This window comes from Heptranchias perlo, unplaced genomic scaffold, assembly GCF_035084215.1.
Source record: "Heptranchias perlo isolate sHepPer1 unplaced genomic scaffold, sHepPer1.hap1 HAP1_SCAFFOLD_70, whole genome shotgun sequence".
Lineage (NCBI taxonomy): Eukaryota > Metazoa > Chordata > Chondrichthyes > Hexanchiformes > Hexanchidae > Heptranchias > Heptranchias perlo.
In genome coordinates this window covers 2,561,986-2,582,339 of record NW_027139729.1, presented here as the reverse complement: position 1 = coordinate 2,582,339, position 20,354 = coordinate 2,561,986, and the positions used below count along the sequence as shown (strand labels likewise).

General features: G+C 45.6%; 1 protein-coding gene and 1 non-coding gene across 2 annotated transcripts in view; both read right to left on the bottom strand.

Annotated features, from left to right (window-relative positions):
* LOC137318366 (zinc finger protein 850-like) overlaps positions 1-11,125 on the bottom strand; it is a gene marked incomplete at its 5' end in the record, with an annotated part of 51,663 nt that extends 40,538 nt beyond the window's left edge. The window contains one exon of the mRNA XM_067981252.1: positions 9,830-11,125. Within this exon, the coding sequence (XP_067837353.1) occupies positions 9,830-11,125 (1,296 nt within the window). The remainder of the gene's footprint in view (positions 1-9,829) is intronic.
* Positions 11,126-19,055: 7,930 nt separating this feature from the next.
* trnak-uuu (transfer RNA lysine (anticodon UUU)) lies at positions 19,056-19,127 on the bottom strand. Its single transcript has one exon. It is a non-coding gene; the product is annotated as a tRNA-Lys (tRNA).
* Between the last annotated feature and the right edge of the window lie 1,227 nt (positions 19,128-20,354).

Here is a 20,354-nt window from a genome sequence, read left to right as displayed (position 1 = left end):
CTCTTGGTGATGGACATTGAAGTCGCCCATCCAGAGTACATTTTGTGCCCTTGCTACCCTTCGTGCTTCCTCCAAGTGGTGCTCAACATGGAGGAGGACTGATTCATCAGCAGAGGGAGGACGGTAGGTGGTAATCAGCAGGAGGTTTCCTTGCCCATGTTTGACCTGATGCCATGAGATTTCATGGGGTCCAGAGTCAATGTTGAGGACTCCCAGGGCCACTCCCTCCTTGGATTCCAGTTGAAGGAGCTGTCCACGACCGACTGTTGCCGAATGGCACACTCCAAAGTTCAGGAGTATGTTTTGAGGGACGCACTGAAGTGAGTTGCTGCCTACGTAAAGGTTCTTTGAGGAAAGGCGACCATTTAAGGACATGTCACTTTGTACGGTACAGAATGTATTAGAAGATCTGTACTGTGTTTTGAATTGTAATCATGAGATCTTAGTTTGCACGATCTGTATTGTATTGTTTGAACGGTAATTGTGACATTTTCATTGAAATGTGTGCATCATTAAATTTTATGAAATAAAGCATATTTTGAAATTTTAATAAAATTTTCTGGCACAAATAGACCAATCACTAAAAGTAGCGACGCAGGTTTACAAAAAGTCGAGTCAAGCACTGAGGTTCAATTCTAGAGGGATAGAATTGATAAACAAAGAAGTTATGTTAAACTTGTGTGGAGCCTTGGTTCGGCCACACTTGGATTATTGTGCACAGTCTGGTCTCCATATTATAGAAAGGATATACAGGGATTGGAGAGGGTGCAGAAAAGATTCACAAGGATGATACCAGAACTGAGGGGATATCCTAATCAGGAAAGGCTGAACAGGCTGGGACTCTTTTCTTTTGAAAAGAGAAGGCTGAGGGGTGACCTGATAGAAGTCTTTAAGATAATGATAGAATTTGGTCGGGTAGATGAAGAGATAATGCTTCCACTTGGGAGGGAGTATAAAATTAGAGTTCATAAATATAAGACTGTCACTAATAAATCCAATATGGAATTCAGGTAAAACTTCTTTACCGAATGAGTGGTAAGAATGTGCAATGCGCTACCACAAGGGGTAGTTGAGGGAAATAACGTAGATGCATTTAAGGGGAAGGTAGATAAGCACAAGAGGCATAATGGAATATCGTATCCTGATAGGGTTAGATGGAGTAGGGAGGGAGGAGGCTCGTATGGAGCATACATGCTGGCATAAACAAGTTGGACCGAATGGCCTGTTTCTGTGCTGTAATTTCGAATAACTCGATGGAACTCAGTGTAATATTTTGGGGGTGGTGGAAGAGCAGAGGGACCTGGGGGCGCATATTCACAAATCTTTGAAGGTGGCAGGGCAAGTTGATAAGGTGGTTAAGCAAGCGGATGGGATACATGGGTTTGTAAAAGAGGGGCATTGAATAAAAAAATAGGGAAGTCATGTTAAACCCTTACAAAAGACTGGTGAGGCCTCAGCTGGAGTATTGTATCCAACACTGGGCACCACATTTTAAGAAGGATGTAAAGGCCTTGGAGAGGCTACAGAGGAGAGTTACCAGTGTGATACCAGGGATGAGGGACTTCAGTTATGTGGAGAGACTGGAGAAGCTGGGCTTGTTCTCCTTAGAGCAGAAAAGGTTAAGGGGAGATCAAAAAGAGGTAATCATAATAATGAGGCGTTTTTATAGAGCAAATAGGGGTAATTAAATAATTGGATTGATAACCAGAGGTCATCGGTTTACAATAATTGGCAAAACAACTAGAGGGGAAATAAGGAGAACATTTTTCACACGGAGTGTTGTTAAGCACTGCCTGAAAGGATGGGGACACTTTTAGAGGCTGTCTTCGTGTCAACATTCATATTTTCACTGGGAAACTGCAGGAACAGAGTGAAACGGGTCTGCTTGTGTCCCTGGATTCAATGTATAATGTGGAGAAATCTATAAAATTTATAATTGAATCGGTAAAAGTGAACATGGTCAATACAATTATATGAAAACTGTAAATGAAGCCGCTCATTGTTGGACCAGTCCTTTCTGAGCACAGCTTTTCACTTTATTCCTGAGAGAGGTCTCATTAAGACAAGGTTCTGAACTTTGAGAAGTTTGTGATATATCCACGTCATCATTTACATCGGAGTCAAAGCTGCTGATGTGGCCTGTTTGTTCAAATGACTGTAACTAATAGCAATGATCAGGGGTATAACCGTGTCAGTGGAGATTTACCCCCTGTATAAATCAGGGATCGCTGTAATGAATCCACACAGAGTGCCTGCCGGAGCTGCGGTTTCCAGGCCAACAGAAATCATTGCTTCTCACGGAAATGGGATATTCAGCAATGTATCTGATAGAATGTATTTATTATCCAGTTCTTGCAGCCGTTGGAATCCCAGGTAAGCCATTATCTCAGCTGTTCAAGGTATAAATCGTTATTAAATCTGCTGCTGTACTTGATACTTTTTTTTCCTCCCATCTTGTATTACACAGTGGACTGTTCTGTCCTCAGTCTCTGCTCTTTTGGTCTTCGAGCAGCTGCATTATATGCTTTACGATTTTGTTTATCCAATTCTGGCATTGTTACTGGATTATTCTCTGTGCTGATTGTATTGGAATCAGGTGTCTGGGCTAAGAGCTGGTCTCAGACCATCAGGAGTTCTTCACAGTTTCATGTTGTGGAACTAACCTGTCCTGGAATATTTTTTTCATTGACATGTTTTTAGTGATTGATAATGAGACAGCTCACGGTCTCAGTGTTACAAGGAGGCAGCGCAATGTCCTCCCTCCACAATAACATGGTTCAGTTTAACTGGGATTTCAATGTATTTATTGGTTATCACTATTCTGAAAGTTTATTTAATTGTGTGTGCATCTGACGCCGCTTCAGATGTCTGCCTATTGAACTGAGTTTGCTGCTGATACTTTTACACCTCATTCTCTGCTTCACTGTCGATGAATTCACTGTAAAATGCAATGTTTTGATGTTATGTTGTATCAGTTTGCACTTTATCTGTTGGAATCAGGAGCCATTCCATTTATCTGTGGATTTTTTGCAGCAGCGGTGATGTTGGCGTTTTGTTAATTGAACAATGCCGCCATCTAACGCTGTACTTTGTAATTACAGGAGAAGGAATTTCAATTGTTGTGAGGTGTGTCTGGGAGAGGGATTCGATTCTGTTCATTCCATGCATTGTAGATGAAGTGAACAGTGTCGGTGAACAGGTGGAGAACGGGATGATCTGTAGAAACATTAAACTGTTCACAGAGGGTTCACCATTTAACAAACTTACACTAAGAATAGGATCGTTGGAACGCTGGGCTGGTGAGGAGAAAGCAGGCGCGGGATGCTAGGATTTACTCGGATATGAAAAGGGTCATTGAGAAAGAGTAGAGAGAGTGCGGAGAGATAGAGAGGTGCGAAAGAGAACGTGACCGAGAAGGAAAACGAAAGAGAGGGGGAGAAGGAACGTGAGAATGGGAGAGAGAGAGAGAGGCATACAGAGAATGAGAGAGAGCTAGAGAGCAGCAGCGTTGTGAATAATTCATCGGAATAAACTGCTGAAACTTCCAGTGCAATTATGTAAAGGAAATGTCACTTGAAGGTGTTATTAGGATGTTGTCAGATTGTGAGAGTTTTATTGTGCTCCCTCCGGATGTGCTTATCGCTATCAGGTCCTCAGTCTGTTTACGTGAATGTTCAATTTACTTGAATTTAATTGAAATGTATTCAAAGAATAAAATCAGTGATTTCTTGATCGCATTGAATTATTAGGATACTCTATTCTAGAAGCTATGTGTCAGCTTAATTCAATAAAGAACGAAGCTAATTCAATTAATGCATTTTGATTTAGTTTTAATCGAATGTGCAAAGTCAATTTATTGAAACATTATGTAATGAACGAAATATTCCCTGACAACAATAACCACAGAAATCAATGGTTGAATTTATTGTTTGGATTGTGTGAGTGGGACCTATAAAATAGATTTCCTCCAACACTCTGCTGCAGTCTCTCCCTGTGAATCCCAGCCTCTCCTCCCACTGCATTGAATCCTCTGTCTCCTCATCCGTTACTTCTGTTTATCCCCTTTCCCAAACCATCTGCTCCTCACTCCCCTCCACCTCCTACATGTCCTTTTCATCGTCTCCCTCCCTCCCTCACTCACTGGCTCGGCCTGCAGCTGCCAATTCCAATCCGATTCAAAGCCTCAAAAACACCGCCGCGGATCTCGGTCTTTCCCGTTTTGTGCCAGCCCCTGTCGGCTCTCTTCAACCACAGCAACAAACCCAACAGCAGCTCTCCCTGTCCCCTCACCTTTCCGGCCCTCGCTCACTTTCCCGTCCCTCTGGAGCCTAATCCGAATTTTGCCCGTTGGATTGCCGCACATTTCAGCCCCTTCTCCCTTCCCCACCGGCACTGCCCCCTCACTCGGCCCTTCCAGTCGATCCGGTGATCATTTTATTCACGTTCTGTATCAATTTCGCAATGCATGATTGAAAATTGTGTTTAAAAACTTTTTTCTGCCCAAAAGCGCTGCCCAGGTCAGTGAATCAGTTTCCACCGTTTGATGCAGCAAAAAAGCTGGAAATTTCACCCCAGATCCTCTCAAACTGCTGCATTGTCTCCAGGTCTGATCAGTAATTTCTCTCCTTCCGTTTCTCTCTCTTACAGTTAACTTGGTGGCGATTGTAATCCTGTCCCGAGGAAAGTGCGGTCTCTCCAAATGTATCACTCGCTACCTGGTGGGAATGGCGGCGGCCGATCTCCTGGTCGTTATCACTGATGTCATAATGTGGCGCATTGTTGATATTTATTTCCCAGTTTCATTCTTGACCATTACCCCCGTGTGCCGTCTCATTGTCACCCTGAGTTTTGCAATCACAGCGGCCTCTGTCTGGTTCACAGTGGTTTTCACCTTTGATCGATTTGTTGCCATTTGTTGTCAAAAGCTGAAAACAAAATATTGCACCGAGAAAACGGCGGCTGTTGTTATCGGGGTGGTGAGTGCGCTGAGCTGTTTACTAAACATTCCCTGGTACTTCGTATTTGTCCCGGAATATATAATGGACAATGTACCCCGGGGTTGTGTCTGGAAACCGACATCTTTCACTTCACCCACATGGACAGCGTTTGACTTGTTTAATCTTGTGTTAACTCCTTGTCTCCCATTCATTCTGATTTTTCTGTTCAATGTTCTCACCGCCAGGCACATTTTAGCGGCCAATAGAGTCCGCAGGGGACTCCGGGGCCGCAGCAATGGAGAGAATCACAAGGATCCAGAGATGGAGAACCGAAGGAAATCGATCATTTTACTCTTCAGTATATCAGGCAGTTTTATATTGTTATGGAGCACTGTCGTTTTTTATGTTATCTCTCTGCAGACAGCAAACGCCCAGTATTTTATGGCCAGTGACATTGAGTCAGCCGGAGTCATGCTTCAACTTCTCAGTTCCTGCACCAACACGTGAATTTATATTGTGACCCAGAATAAATTCAGAGAGGAGCTGAAGAACGGGGTGAAATACCCACTGAATCTAATTGTTACATTAGTTAAATCATAGAAACATCTCAAGATTTATCATCAGAAATTGAATTAAAAGTCATTTGGAGTAAATTTTCACGTTTGACGGTGGCGTGAGACGGGCGGTAGCGGATCGGGCGCCCGTTATTCATCACGCCTGCTTTTCCTATCTATTGACATCAATAAGTTCATTGAAGTAACCGATATCAATCCAATACTTTAAATAAATTTAGAAATAGCAGACAGGAATTATATTTTACCCGACAAATGCGGTGTTTGTGAAATGATACAAGATGTGATTCTAACATTAAATTATTTGCTATTATTAGTTTGGAAATAATATGATTTCAATATTAAATGTTTAATCCTGAAATGAATAAAATCAAATCCTCCTTTTCGGTTGATGATTATTTCCCATCACACACACTGCTCGGTGGGATGGACTGAAGGTGAGCTGTCAGTGTCAGACAGCGTCCTGTTCATTGGGACATTTGTTTTGACCAGAACAGAATAATAATGGACCAACACCCGGACCGTTACTGACTGGTAAAATATTAATGTAATTTCAAATTCCAGTGGGGAGTTCCGGAGATCATTTCCTCTCTGAGCTGCTGTGCAGCAATGTTTACTCACGGCAGGGAGTTTAATGGGACATGAGGCTGGGCCTGGTTACACAGATCTATAAGGAAACCTCCTGATACATTTCTGAGACGATCAGGGGCCGGGACATTTCTCACGGCCTCAGCAGGCCAAGGGAAAGCTCTCCGGCTCATCCTTACTCCAAAAAATATAAGTTAAAAATAAACTTCTCAGTGTTCTGGATCACTCAATGCCCATCGATAGGGCGGCTCCTCCTCCCATTCGTCACCAAATTTAAATACTGTCCCGTGTACGTCATAATACTCTGATTTACATATTACACGTGGTCTGACCCGGAAACAGGTGGGTGTTGCTCCGGCCGCTCTTCTCAGGACCCGACCCACGATGGTGGAGGCAGGAACTCCAACGTTAAAGGGGCGTTAAGTGACCTGACACCATTTACTCGCCTCTACCACCCCATTTCCGCCAGGCGGGGATAGTTAAAATCGGCCACACCTTACCTGACCTACGCCCAAGTATCAATCTTCGAAGACCACAAGCTGGTCCATTGTCTCAAACTACACCGGTTCACAACACGTGGAGGGAAATTTTCACCATCGCTGGGGGCTGAACCGATGGAGTGGATAACCCCTCCCCCCGCTGAAAGTACAGGCCCGATTTTATTTTCTGCTCCCTCAGTTTACCGCCCAAGCAGTGAAGGTGAAATTACCCCCTACGTCTCTGACCCCAAGCTTCTACAGGTGTGTGAAAGACATCAGACAGTGTTTGCCAAACACTAACATGAATGTGGGCGAATGGATCCATGTATTCGGGTAAAAGGTGATAACCCCCATCCACAGAGACAGGATCCCTATACCATGGAGTCGAAGAGGGGTTCACCCCCGACAGCAGTGGGACACACTGAAGCGAGGTGCGGCCCAGGCAAAGGCTCTATGGGGAAAGGCCACTGTGCAAGGCTATTTCACCTTGTATTGTACATCATGTCCGAGAAAATATATACTGTGTGTTGAATTGTAAAAATGGAATCGTCGTGTGCACAATCTGTATTGATTATTTTGAATTGTAACTGATATTTACATTGAACTGTGTGTATCCATAAATTTTATGAAATAAACTATATTTTGAAATACAAAAAAAAGTTCCAGTCTCGCCGTCTCTGTTGTTATTGGACAGTGAAGAGAGTAAACACTGCCAGACTGTAAAGATGCGGGGAGTAATACAAAGAGCATCTATTGGGACTGTCGAGGAGCAAAGGGGCTTTGGTGTCTCGGTACACCAAACAATAAAAGTCCATTACTTTTACTGGCGAAGTTTGGAAATCTAGTGCACATGTATCAAAAATAACATTGAAGATCCCAATTTCGAGGCTGTCATATCCCAAGGAATGGAAAGATATGCTGTTAGGGTTAGATGAAGAAGGGTGACAGGAGGCTCATGCAGAGCATAAACACCGGCCTTCTGTACATTCAATTGGCACCAAGTGAGAAATAGGAGAATTTTCTTAATGGTGAGAAACTAGGGACTGTAGAGGAGCAAAGGGGTTTAGGTGTCCAGGTACAGCAATCAATAAAAACCAGTGCACATGTACCAAAATAATTTGAAATTTCGTGGCTGTCGCATCCCAACGTATCGCTGTCAGGTACTTCGCCAACTCTCTGGAAATTGCTGATACAATCAGGCCCCACAGCCTCCCTCGCTGGTCCAGCACCATCTGCATTAAAAAAGGTACATTCAAGCATTCTGCTCATCCTATGCCCCAGGGAGAGACGACTAATAGTGGCGGGAGGACCCAGACCATCAGCCTTATGTGAGTTTAGACATTTCTGTTTTAAATTCAGATTATTGTATTTGCAGTTTTTTTTCCCTTTTTTTGGTACATTTCTAATTTTATTTCATTCTTGCACATTTTGCATTTTAAACAAATTCTCCAAAACCTGTGCGCAGTGAGTGCTGAATCCGGGCCCTTTGATTGACAGCTCTCTCCTCCCCCCGTCTCCTGGGCTGACGCCTTCCACCACGTGACACTCTGAAGCGTCACTCACCTTTGCGCGCTGACGTCACGAGGCGTATGCGCCGCTCGGGCCAGAGGGATGCCGCACATGCGCCGCGCGGTTCCTGTGCCGCGTTCCCTTAGCAACAGGCCGGCGCCGAGAGGATGATGGCGGGCGGGCGGTGCTGTGGGCGGGGGCGAGGCCGACAGAGGGAGGGCCCGCACCCGGGAGTGGCCTGAGAGGGGAGGGTGGAGTGACGGGGGAAGTTACTCGGGGCCTCCTGCGGGCCCCGTGAATCTCCACTCTGTCAGCGCCCGGTGTCGAGCTGGGCTCGGGGGGGAGTCACTCTCCCGCCTCCCCGTCAAACGGGCCGTGGGTCGGAGCCCAAAAGTAAGCGAGAATCAAACAGCACAGAGAGAGGCCGCTCGGCCCATCGCGCCCGTGCCGGCCCTGTGAAAGTGGCCGCTCGGCCCATCGTGCCTGTGCCGGCCCTGTGAAAGAGGCCGCTCGGCCCATCGTGCCTGTGCCGGCCCTGTGAAAGAGGCCGCTCGGCCCATCGCGCCTGTGCCGGCTCTGTGAAAGAGCGATCCCATTAGTCCCACTCCCCCCTGCTCTTTCCCCACAGTCCCGCAAATTTCCCCCTTCAAGGATTGAGCCGATTCCCTTTTGAAAGTTATTATTGAATCTGCTCCCACCGCCCTTTCAGGCAGTGAATTCCAGATCAGAACAACTCGCTGCCTAAAAACATTCTCCTCATCTCCCTCTGGCTCTTTTCCCAATTCCCTTCAATCTGTGTCCTCTGGTTACCGACCCTCCCGCCAGTGGTAACAGTTGCAAGGGAGGGAGGTGGTCTTTGAGACCGTCCGTGCTCTGTTGTAAGATCTCACTGTGTGTCTTGTTCCAGCCGTTCCCATTTGTACCTGTGACCTGACTGGCGGATTCTGCGAACTCGACTGCTGCTGTGACCCTGACTGTTCCCCCGCGGACATCAATGTCTTCACCACCTGTCTGCCGGGCAGTGAACCATACGTTTCTGTTCGTGTGTTCGTACATTGGCTCCCGGTCCGACATTTTAAGATCCTCATCCTCGTGTTCAAAACTTTCCATGGTCCTCGCCCTCTCCCTATCTCTGTAACCTCCTCCAACAGATTTAATCTCCTCCGACAACCCCATGTCACTCCACCCTATCATGGATTCTACCCCACCCATTTATCTCCTCCCACAGCCCATGTACACTCTACGCACAGTCATTGCTGGGACACTCAGTCCTGTCATACACACAGTCAGTGCTGGGACACTCAGTCCTGTTATACACACAGTCAGTGCTGGGACATTCAGTCCTGTTATACACACAGTCAGTGCATGGACACCCAGTCCTGTCATACACACAGTCAGTGCTGGGACATTCAGTCCTGTTATACACACAGTCAGTGCTGGGACAATCAGTCCTGTCAGACTTGGATGTCTTGTATATCCATCTTTTAAAAGGTATAGGAACTCAGTTCTAAGATGGATTCGACTCACTTCATAATAATCCTCAATCAGCTTGTCTTATCATCAAGATGTCAAGCACTGGACACACTGTCTTCAAAGGAAAGCTGATTTATTTGACTCTTGTACAGAATACAGTAAAAATGGGTTATTAACATCAGAAACAAACTCCAACTGTCAGAATGAACATGGTTCAGTCCTGGATGTGATTAACAGCAGCAATAACAGCAGAATCCAACCCCTGTAATCACATGTGAACTCGCTGGTGACTCAGCAGGTGGGATGATTGAGTGAATCCATTCCCACACACAGAGCAGGTGAACGGCCTCTCCCCAGTGTGATTACGTTCGTGTCTCAGCAGATTCCACTTTCTTTTAAAGCTCTTCTCACAGACAGAACATTTCAGGGGTCTCTTATCAGTGTGAACAAGTTGATGTTCAATGAGGCTGGATAACTGAATGAATCCTTTCCCACACACGGAGCAGGTGAACGGCCTCTCCCCAGTGTGAATGCGTTGGTGTGTCAGCAGATCCTTTTTTCTTTTAAAGCTCTTCTCACAGTCGGAACATTTAAAAAGTCTCTTATCAGTGTGAACAAGTTGGTGTTCAATCAGGTTGGATGAGTGAGTGAATCCCTTCCCACACAGGGAGCAGGTGAACGGCCTCTCCCCAGTGTGAACTCGCTGGTGACTCAACAGGTGGGATGATCGAGTGAATCCCTTCCCACACACGGAGCAGGTAAACGGCCTCTCCCCATTGTGAACTCGCTGGTGTCTCAGCAGGTCGGACGAATGAGTGAAACTTTTCCCACACTCAGTGCAGGTGAACGGACCCTCTCCAGCGTGAATTTGCTGGTGTCTCAGCAGATCCCTTATTCTTTTAAAGCTCTTCTCACAGTCAGAACATTTAAAGGGTCTCTTATCAGTGTGAACAAGTTGGTGTTCAATGAGGTTGGATGACTGAGTGAATCCCTTCCCACACGCAGAGCAGGTGAACGGCCTCTCCCCAGTGTGAACTCGCTGGTGTTTCAGCAGATCCCTTGTTCTTTTAAAGCTCTTCTCACAGTCAGAACATTTAAAGGGTCTCTTATCAGTGTGAACAAGTTGGTGTTCAATGAGGCCGGATGACAGAGTGAAACCCGTCCCACACACAGAGCAGGTGAACGGCCTCTCCCCAGTGTGAACTCGCTGGTGTATCAGCAGATGGGATGACTGAGTGAATCTCTTCCCACACTCAGTGCAGATGAACGGCCTCTCCCCAGTGTGAGTCCGTTGGTGTGTCAGTAGATCCTTTTTACTTTTAAAGCTCTTTTCACATTCAGAACATTTGAAAGGTCTCTGATCAGTATGAACAAGTTGATGTGCCAGAAGATTGGATGAATGAATGAATCCTTTCTCACACATGGAGCAGGTGAACGGCCTCTCCCCAGTGTGACTGCGTCGATGAGTTTCCAGCCGGGACGGGGAACTGAATCCCTTCCCACAGTCCCCACATTTCCACGGTTTCTCCGTGCTGCGGGTGTCCTCGAGTCTCTCCAGGTTGGACGATTAGTTGAAGCCTCGTCCACACACAGAACACGTGTTTGGTTTCTCCCCGCTGTGAATGGTCTGATGTGTTTTCAGGCTGTGCAACTGGTTAAAGCTCTTTCCACAGTCAGTACACTGGAACACTCTCACTCGGGTGTATGTGTCTCGGTGATTTTCCAGTTACACTGATGTTTGAAATATTTTCCCACAGACAGAACAGACAAACATTTCTCCTTCTATATTCAAAGGCCGATGATCTTCAGGTGCTGGTGAATTGAGTGACTGTCAGGTCTCCATGTGATATTTGGTTTGAGTTTCTCATCTTCAAATCCTCCCCTTGTAATACCCTGTAAAAGGAGTTTACAAAAGTCTTCACTGTGAATACAGGGAATACAGGATAGAAATTCAGAGCAGGGAATTCCAGTTTCTATGGAACATTCTTCCCATTCATTCTCCCAGACTGTAAATCCCCGGCCCACACACTCACCCTCCTCCCTCTGCTGAAATCCAAACCCATCGCACCACCTCCAACATCTTTCCTTCTATTTCAGTTTTCTTTCTTCCATGAAGGTGTTGACTCTGACTGGGTTCAGTTCTGCACTCACTGGTTCCACTCCCTCTCCTCCACTGAAGGTGTTGACTCTGGCAGGGTTCAGTTCTACACTCACTGGTTCCTCTCCCTCTCCTCCCCTGAAGGTGCTGACTCTGGTTAGGTTGAGTTCTACACTCACTGGTTCCCCTCACTCTCCTCCCCTGAAGGTGCTGACTCTGGTTAGGTTCAGTTCCACAATCACTTGATCCCCTCCCTCTCCTACCCTGAAGGTGCTGTCTCTGGCTAGGTCTTTATGCTCTCGTCCTCTTTTCAACACAGTGTCCCTCCCTATAGCTGCCTGTAAGCTGTCCATCTGTAATAACTCCCACTTTTGGTGATGTCCGCTACCTGACCAGCCACCATTTCTCCTTTATTTACAGACACTCCCTGATCAATCAACATTTATGCTTAATTTATAGACGCTCCCTGACCAGTCACCGTTTCTCCTTCATTTATAGACACTCCCTGACCAGTCACAATTTCTGCTACATTTGTGGACACTCCATGACGTGGCATCATTTATCCTTCATTTAGAGACACTCCCTGACCCGTAACCATTTCTCCTTCATTTACAGACACTCCCTGACCAGTCATCATTTCTCCTTCATTTTTGGCACTGCCTGACCAGTCATCATTTCTCCTTCATTTATAGGCACTGCCTGATCGGTCACCTCCTCTCTCCTCATCTCCCTCCAGATGTCCGTTCAATCTGAACAAGGCCCTTGCCATCCACAATCTTATTGCGGATGGTTGCATTTCGGAACATAGGAACAAGAGTCGGCCATTCAGCCCCACGATCCTGTTCCGTCCTTCAATTAGGTCATGGCTGATCTGTATCTTAACTCCATCTACCCGCCTAGATACCTTAACCCTTAATATCCTTGCCAAACAAAAATCTATCAATCTCAGTTTTGAAATTATCAATTCACCCCCAGCCTCAACAGCTTTCAGGGGGAGAGAGTTCCAGATTTCCACTACCCTTTGTGTGAAGAATTGTTTCCTGAATTCACCCCTGAACGGCCCAGCTCTAATTTTAAAGGTGATTTCCCTTTGTTCTGGACTCCCCCACTGGAGGGAATAGTTTCTCTCTATCTACCCTATAAAATTCTTTAATCTTCTTAAACACCTCAATTAGATCACACGTTAATCTTGTAAATTCAAGACAATACAAGCATAGTCTATGCAATCTGTCCTCATAATTTACAAAAATCATCACTGTAAGTACAGGTTAGAAATTCACAACAGACAGTTCTAGTTTCTCTGGAACATTCTTTCCGCTCTCGTCCCACCTAAGCTGTAAATCCCCCGTCCCACACACTCTCTCTCCTTGCCCCTATTCAGCTGTAAATCCCCCGTCCCACACATTCTCCCTCCTTGCCCATATTAAGCACGGACTGCAGCGGTTCAAGAGGGCGGCTCACCACCACCTTCTCAAGGGCAATTAGGGATGGGCAATAAATGCCGGCCTCGCCAGCGACGCTCACATCCCATGAACGAATAAAATAAATCCCCGTCCCACACACTCTCCCTCCTTGACACGTCCTCGCTGTTTGAAATCCAGATTCATCGCAGGCTCTATTTCTTTCTCCCTTTCTCTCTTGAAGGTGCTGCGTGATGCTGGGGTTCGGCCCCAGTCACTGTTTGCCCTCCAGTACCCGGCCAAGTGGTAATTCTGCACCTGTGGGCCTACACAGCGAGCTGCCGGCATTTCGACCATGGGGAGCAGCGCAGCCGCCGTCCTTGGCTGATTCTGTCTGACAAAGCTGAGGCCAACGTTAGCACATATACAACAACCTGCATTTACATTGCGCCTTTAACGTAGTAAAACGTTCCCAGGCACTTCACAAGAGCGTAATCAGAAAAACAATTGACTCTGAGCCAAAGAAGGAGACATTAGGACTGAGCTTGGTCAAAGAGCTCAGGACCTCGGCAAATGAAGGCAGAGCCGCCAATGGTGGAGCGAAGGAATTTGGGGATGAACAAGATGCCAGAATTGGAAGAACGCAGAGTTCTCGGAGGCGACATGGAAAGAGGGAAATGAATGACATTTAAACACTTGATCCACTGAGCACTGAAGTGTCTGAAACTAATAATAGGAACTCCAGGTAAACAAAAAATACTGACAAATATTAAAACTGCTTTCTTGACAAAAGAAATCTCGACTGAGCTTTTAAAGATAAATTATTAACAGGCGTTCACACCAACTCACCTGACTCGCCGACCCAGGTTCCACCCCTCAAGCACCGCGATTGGTGCAGAAGACACTGCTCCCGGGGCCCTCCGGCCTGGGCTCTCTTCCTGTTGGTTCTCGGGGAAATTAATCACTACTCGCCAACATTACGCTGCCGGGTGAAATTGAGGGGCTCAGAGGAAGAAAATAAAAGGAGGCCTTCAATCTGAGTTGGGAAATTAGAGAAACATGATTCAGTTCATAAACGTAGCTATTTAAAATCAAATCAAATGAAAAGCTGCAATTATTATTGGCGTGTCTTTGGCTCTCTGCTTCAAATGCACTTCTTTCGGTTCACGATATCATTTACACATCGAGCTGATTTTAAAGTTCCTCTAGACCCATCCTTTGTTTCTTTATTTGGCCCATTACCACCCTCATTCCTTTGCACCATTATTCCTTTTATCATTACACATCGTGCTGTCTTTAAAGCTCCTCTAGACCCATCTTTTTTTTCTTTATTTGACCCATTAACACCCTCATTCCTTTGCACCATTATTCCTTTTATCATTACACATCGTGCTGTCTTTAAAGCTCCTCTAGACCCATCTTTTGTTTCTTTACTTGCCCCATTACCAGCATCCTCCCCTTGCACCATTATCCCTTTTGTCGCTTTATCACTCCTGCACCCTATCACAGAACTTCCCTTTCGTTCTTCCCCTGCCCGGGCCTTTTGCCTGGCTCTGGACCTGCTTTAAAAACTATTAAATCTTTAAATTATTCCAGTTCTCACAAAACCTTATCTCTGACCTGAGATGTTAACTCTGTTTCTTTCTCCACGGATGCTGCCTCACTTGCTGAGCCTTTCCAGCATTTTCTATTTTTATTTCACATTTCCAGCATCCGCAGTATTTTGCTTTTGATGGATAAACCTCGCCCTTCTGAACCCATCAGTGAAATATCAGCAAGAGGGGTTTACAATGGTGGTTGACCTTAGCCAGAATGCCCCGCGCGATAGAATACGGTCTATCTCCATTGGGAGTGCAGCGCGCAGGCGGGGGAAGGGCTGGTGGCCGGAGCATGCGCCGTGCGGGTCCCGAACATTGAGCGGCGCCGAGCGGAGACTCAGCAACACGAGTGCGGCTCAGGCCCCGAATCAGACCCGGGGGGCCCATCGGGCGGGGTCCCCGAACACCATTGAACCCATCATCCAGCGCCTCCCCCGTCCTACCCGCCGCTTCCCGGTTTCTTCTCCCGTTTCCACCGAGTCCGACTCGCGACAAACCACAGAACCGTGGCGCTCCCAGAATGGAGGGCGGGCCTGGGGAGCATGCGCAGTCTGAGCGGGACATCAGCGCCTTGCAGAGATAGAGCGGTTTCTGTGCCGCGGAGGTTTGTGGGGCATCTGGCCGCCATTAGTCACATGGTATATTCGGTCAGTGTTTTATTGCCTGCGTCGTGCACAGAACCGTGTCCAGAAAGACAGACTGAGGAATTCAGAGCCGGTTTGCGAAACAGGCACTGACCGGACAATGTGGAACAGATTTTCTCAAACTTGTTTTCTCGTGGCCCAGTGGAAGAAAAACACTTCCCCCAGAGACCCAAACCAATAATATCTTCTGACTGGAGTTTTCATCAAATCCAAATAAAGGTCAGTACACGTTCGCTCTTAACTTCACTTCAAGTAATAGCAAAAATTAAACATCGACGTTGCTTGAAAAGCATTTTAAATACAGTATAAATGCAGTAAAAAAAGATCAGGTTGAGTTTCACTTAAATAATGTGACGGGTGGGTCTGCCTGTTGTTCATGATCTCGTTCCAATCTGGATCACAAGATGAAAGCGCGAATCGCATATCAGGTGCGTTGTTGAGTCGGTTTCTTTCTCTTGTTTTTAACCTTCTCACAGTCGAAAATCCCAGTTCCCACATGTAGGTTGTTGTGAACGGCAGCAACAACGCAACGCTAAACTTACTTAATAGTGAATAATCTTTGAAAGCACTGATCCAAAAAGATGACAAACTGAATGACTTGTGGCGTGTTTTCAGTGTGCTATCACAGGTGAGTCGCATCATCTCGTTTTTTTTGCTCAGGCATCAAGTTTAGCTTCATTATCTATTCAGGATTTTCGAAAGCAAAAGGATCTTTCACCCAACGCTTTTCCTTCAAATTTTCAAATCCCACTGCAGGGAAGTAGCGACTAAAATGGTCAGACAGAACAGCGAGATGTAACTGTATGTCACATTTCATTTCATTCCCTTTTTCTTCATTGATGCTGTTCTCCTCAATATGTTGTAACAGTGTTGGGAGCATGGAATAGCTCTGGTGATTACTTTTCAGTCGGGCTTGCCACAGTTCTAATGACTTTTGGAATGTTTGTATCAGTTCACAATATCGAAACAAATCATTGCCTCTTCCTTGTATCTTCAAATTTAGTTCGTTTAAAATTGAGAACATGTCAGTCAGGTTCATTAACCAACTGTCATCATAAAATAAATTTGCCAATTTAAATATTTCTCTACCAGAAAAATGTGAATCTCTTTCCTGAGGTCGTACACCCTTGTAAGCACCCTACCCCGTGACAGCCATTGTACTTCAATGTGAAACAGTAAATGAGTAAGCACAGCTCCCATTTTTGAGCATAACGCTTGAAAAAAGCCTGCAGTTCAGTGAGCTTCCTTTAATGAAATTAACAATTTTCACTACTCCCTTCAGTACTGTCATAAGATCAGGGGGATTACCCTTGGACGCCAAAGCCTCGTGGTGAATGAAACAGTGATTCTAAACATCATTCCCAGCTGCCTCAGATATTCTTCTCACAACTCCGCTATTTCTACCTGTCATATTTGCTGCTCCATCACTGGGAATTCCTTTGCAATTAGCCCAGTCCTATTTGTATTTTCCATCTACACAGTCACGCAGTGCTTCGAATATCTGTGCTCCTGTATTTGTTGGTAAAGTTAGACAACACAACAAAACTTTCGTAAAGTCATCTTGCCCGACATATTTCACAGAAACTAACAGTGTTGCACAATTTGAAATATCAGTACATTCATCAAGTTGCATAGCAAAATCCCCGGCTGACTGTAACCGAGTAATAAGCTTTCTTCCAGATGATCAGCAATAGTCCATCATTATTTGAACTTTCTGTTGCAGAAGAACTTCTTTTCCTTCTTACAAAACGATTCATTTTTGGGAATTCAAGTTTGATGATTAAGCCGCCCCCAACTCCTTTCCCCTTGATACTGGACTTCGACCAGCACCTCACGCCGTGACTTTGGCGGCGAGGGAGAGCGTGTCCTGGCTGTTGCTCGGAAACACTAAACATAACAGCAAGAGTATTCCACTGGAAAAAGGCCATCGCTCCACAGAATGAAATGACTGCCTGCCATCTTCCAAATGGAAATTACCTGTGAAATGACTGCCTGCCATCTGCCGAAAGGAAATTACCTGCGAAATGACTGCCTGCCATCTGCCGAAAGGAAATTACCTGCGAAATGACTGCCTGCCATCTGCCTAACCGGAAATTACCTGTGATATGACTGCCTGCCATTTGCCTAACCGGAAATTACCTGTGATATGACTGCCTGCCATCTGCCTAATGGAAATTACCTGTCAAATGACTGCCTGCCATCTGCCTAACCGGAAATTACCTGTGAAATGACTGCCTGCCATTTGCCTAACCGGAAATTACCTGTGATATGACTGCCTGCCATCTGCCTAATGGAAATTACCTGTGAAATGACTGCCTGCCATCTGCCTAACCGGAAATTACCTGTGAAATGACTGCCTGCCATCTGCCTAACCGGAAATTACCTGTGAAATGACTGCCTGCCATTTGCCCAACGGAAATTACCCAATACAGATGTGAATGTAAACTTCAGTCCAACATTCAACCAATCAATTTCACGCAATCACAAGTTCTGACTACAAAACTGCCTGTGAAATATCATCTCCTTCTGAAATAAATGTTTGCCCTTTTCTTATTTGATGTCCAGTTTTGCTTCATTTGATTTTTCTGGGTTTGTATTGTGACCGTACCCATTTAATGGCAGTGAGCTGATATTGTCAATCGGGCTCAGCATTCTCTGGCGAGCAGCTACCGGTCTTATAAGCTCCGCTGATAACCTGATATCTGACGAATTTCCTTTCCATGTTTCATTATATTTATACTTTAATTTTTAGGGTTCAAACGAGGGTACACAAAGTTAAAAACAAAGCAATTTGGCAACAGACAGGTCTCCCCAGTAAACGCAAGGGCACGCAGAAGGAATCCCAATGGAACAAACCCCTTCTCATTCACTCCCACTGGAAAAAATCCTAAAAGACCAAACCCTTTCCTATTCCCTCGCATTGCATAGAATCCCAAAGAGAAAAACCCCTTCTCATTCCAAGCCATTATAGAGAGTGCGATCCCCCGCATTGAACAGAGTGCTCTCAATTAGGTCTCGCCTGAGCTCTGTATAACTGTGACATAACTCCTTTTTATTCCCGTTCCCTTGAGACAAAGATCAAAATTTCATCTCAATTTTAACTTTTTTTAGTGCTTTAGTAATCACTGTTAGTAATTTCGGTACTTGGATCCCCATATGCCTTGATTCCCCTAGAGTCCAAAATCTATCGATCTCAGCTTTGAATAAACTCAACGACTGAGCATCCACATCCCTGTGGTGTAGAGAATTCCAAAGATTCACAACCGTTTGAGTGAAGAATTTTTTCCTCATTTCGATCCTAAATGGACGGTCCCTTATCTTGAGACTATCACCTCGAGTTCTTGATTCTCCAGCCAGGGGAATCAGCCTCTCCGCATCAACCCTGTCAAGCCGCCTAAGAATTTTAAAAGTTTCAATGCGATCACCTCTCATTCTTCTAAACTCCAGCGAATATACGCCAATTTTAGACAATATTTCCTCATCGTACAATTGCAGCAAGACCTCCTGACTCTTATATTCCAACACTCTTGAAATAAAGACTAACATCACATTTGCCTTCCTGACTCTCATTGGACCCTTGGAAACTCACTATTTCCACTATATTTTTCCTCTATTCCTTCTATAGGGAAAAGAAATGAACGTTGAAAACATTTTACAATAATGATTCCCGTTTATATTTTGGAAACAATATCCAGCTGAACTGCATCAAATTCGATTGCAAACTTCGAGTTTCTGAAGGAAGTAAATTAGTAAGAATTGTGATGACCGGGAATCGAACCCGGATCAACTGCTCAAAAGGCAGCTATGCTCACCACTATACCACCATCGCTGACTATCAGCAACGTTAAAACAGTTCCTAAACATCAGACCCCAAAAAGACACTGCAGGCTGTTGCATTTTGTTCTCAATTTCAACTGGTTTCTGACGGATCCTTTCTCGCTCTGTTGCAGTTCCCGTTTCCGCCCAGTAGATGACGCCAACCCCCAATCAATGGAAATTACACAACAGCCAGTAATTCTTCACCTGATATCGGACTGAAGAGACAGTCGATACCTGCAATACTTGACCGGCTGGAAATACATTTTGCCGCACCTAACATCAGCCATTGAGTAAAGTTAAATAATTATATTAAATCATAACAGAGACCTGACTGCCAGCTGGGCGCGAATGGCTGCTTAATATTCAACTCTATAAGATCTTTAGAAAGGACAGAGAAGTAGGGAAAGGAGGAGGAGCAGCAATATTACTAAAGGACAATATTACAGCAGTTCAAAGATAGAATATCAGTGAGGGTGAGCGGGCAGTGTAAACACTCTGAGAGAGAACAATCACAAGTGGCCTCACTGTACTCCTCCAGAAGGTATAAGAAGGGCGAGTGTTGGAGGATTTCTTCATTCGTTGTGAAAGTGTTTGTGAGATTGTGGAAATGTCTGGAAGAGGAAAAACCGGCTGTAAAGCTCGGGCCAAGGCCAAGTCTCACTCATCCCGGGCCGGACTGCAGTTCCCTGTGGGCCGTGTTCACAGGCTCCTCCGAAAGGGGAACTGTGCTGAACGTGTGGGTGCCGGAGCCCCGGTCTATCTGGAGACTGTGCTCGAGTATCCGACGGCTGAAATCCTCCAGCTGGCCGGCAACACGGTCCGCGACATCAAGAAGACCCGCATCATCCCCAGACACCTGCAGCTGGCCATCCGCAACGACGAGGAGCTCAACAAGCTGCTGGGACGGGTGACCATCGCTCATGGCGGGGTGCTGCCGAATATCCAGGCCGTGCTGCTGCCGAGCAAAAGTGCTGGGAGCAGCAAGAACAAGTGAAGCGGCCAAGATTTAATCTACAAACAGGACAAGGGCAGGATTAATCTTATTAAATTATTTGAATAAGTAACAGAAAGAGTAGATAAGGGTAACTTGGTAGATGTAATAAATTTAGATTTTCAGAAGGCCTTCGATAAGTTACCGCATTGTAGACTCGTGGCAAAGTTCAGTGCACGTGGAGTCAGGGGACAGGTAGCAGAATGGATAGCAAGCTGGCGACAAAACAGAAAACAGAGAATAGGG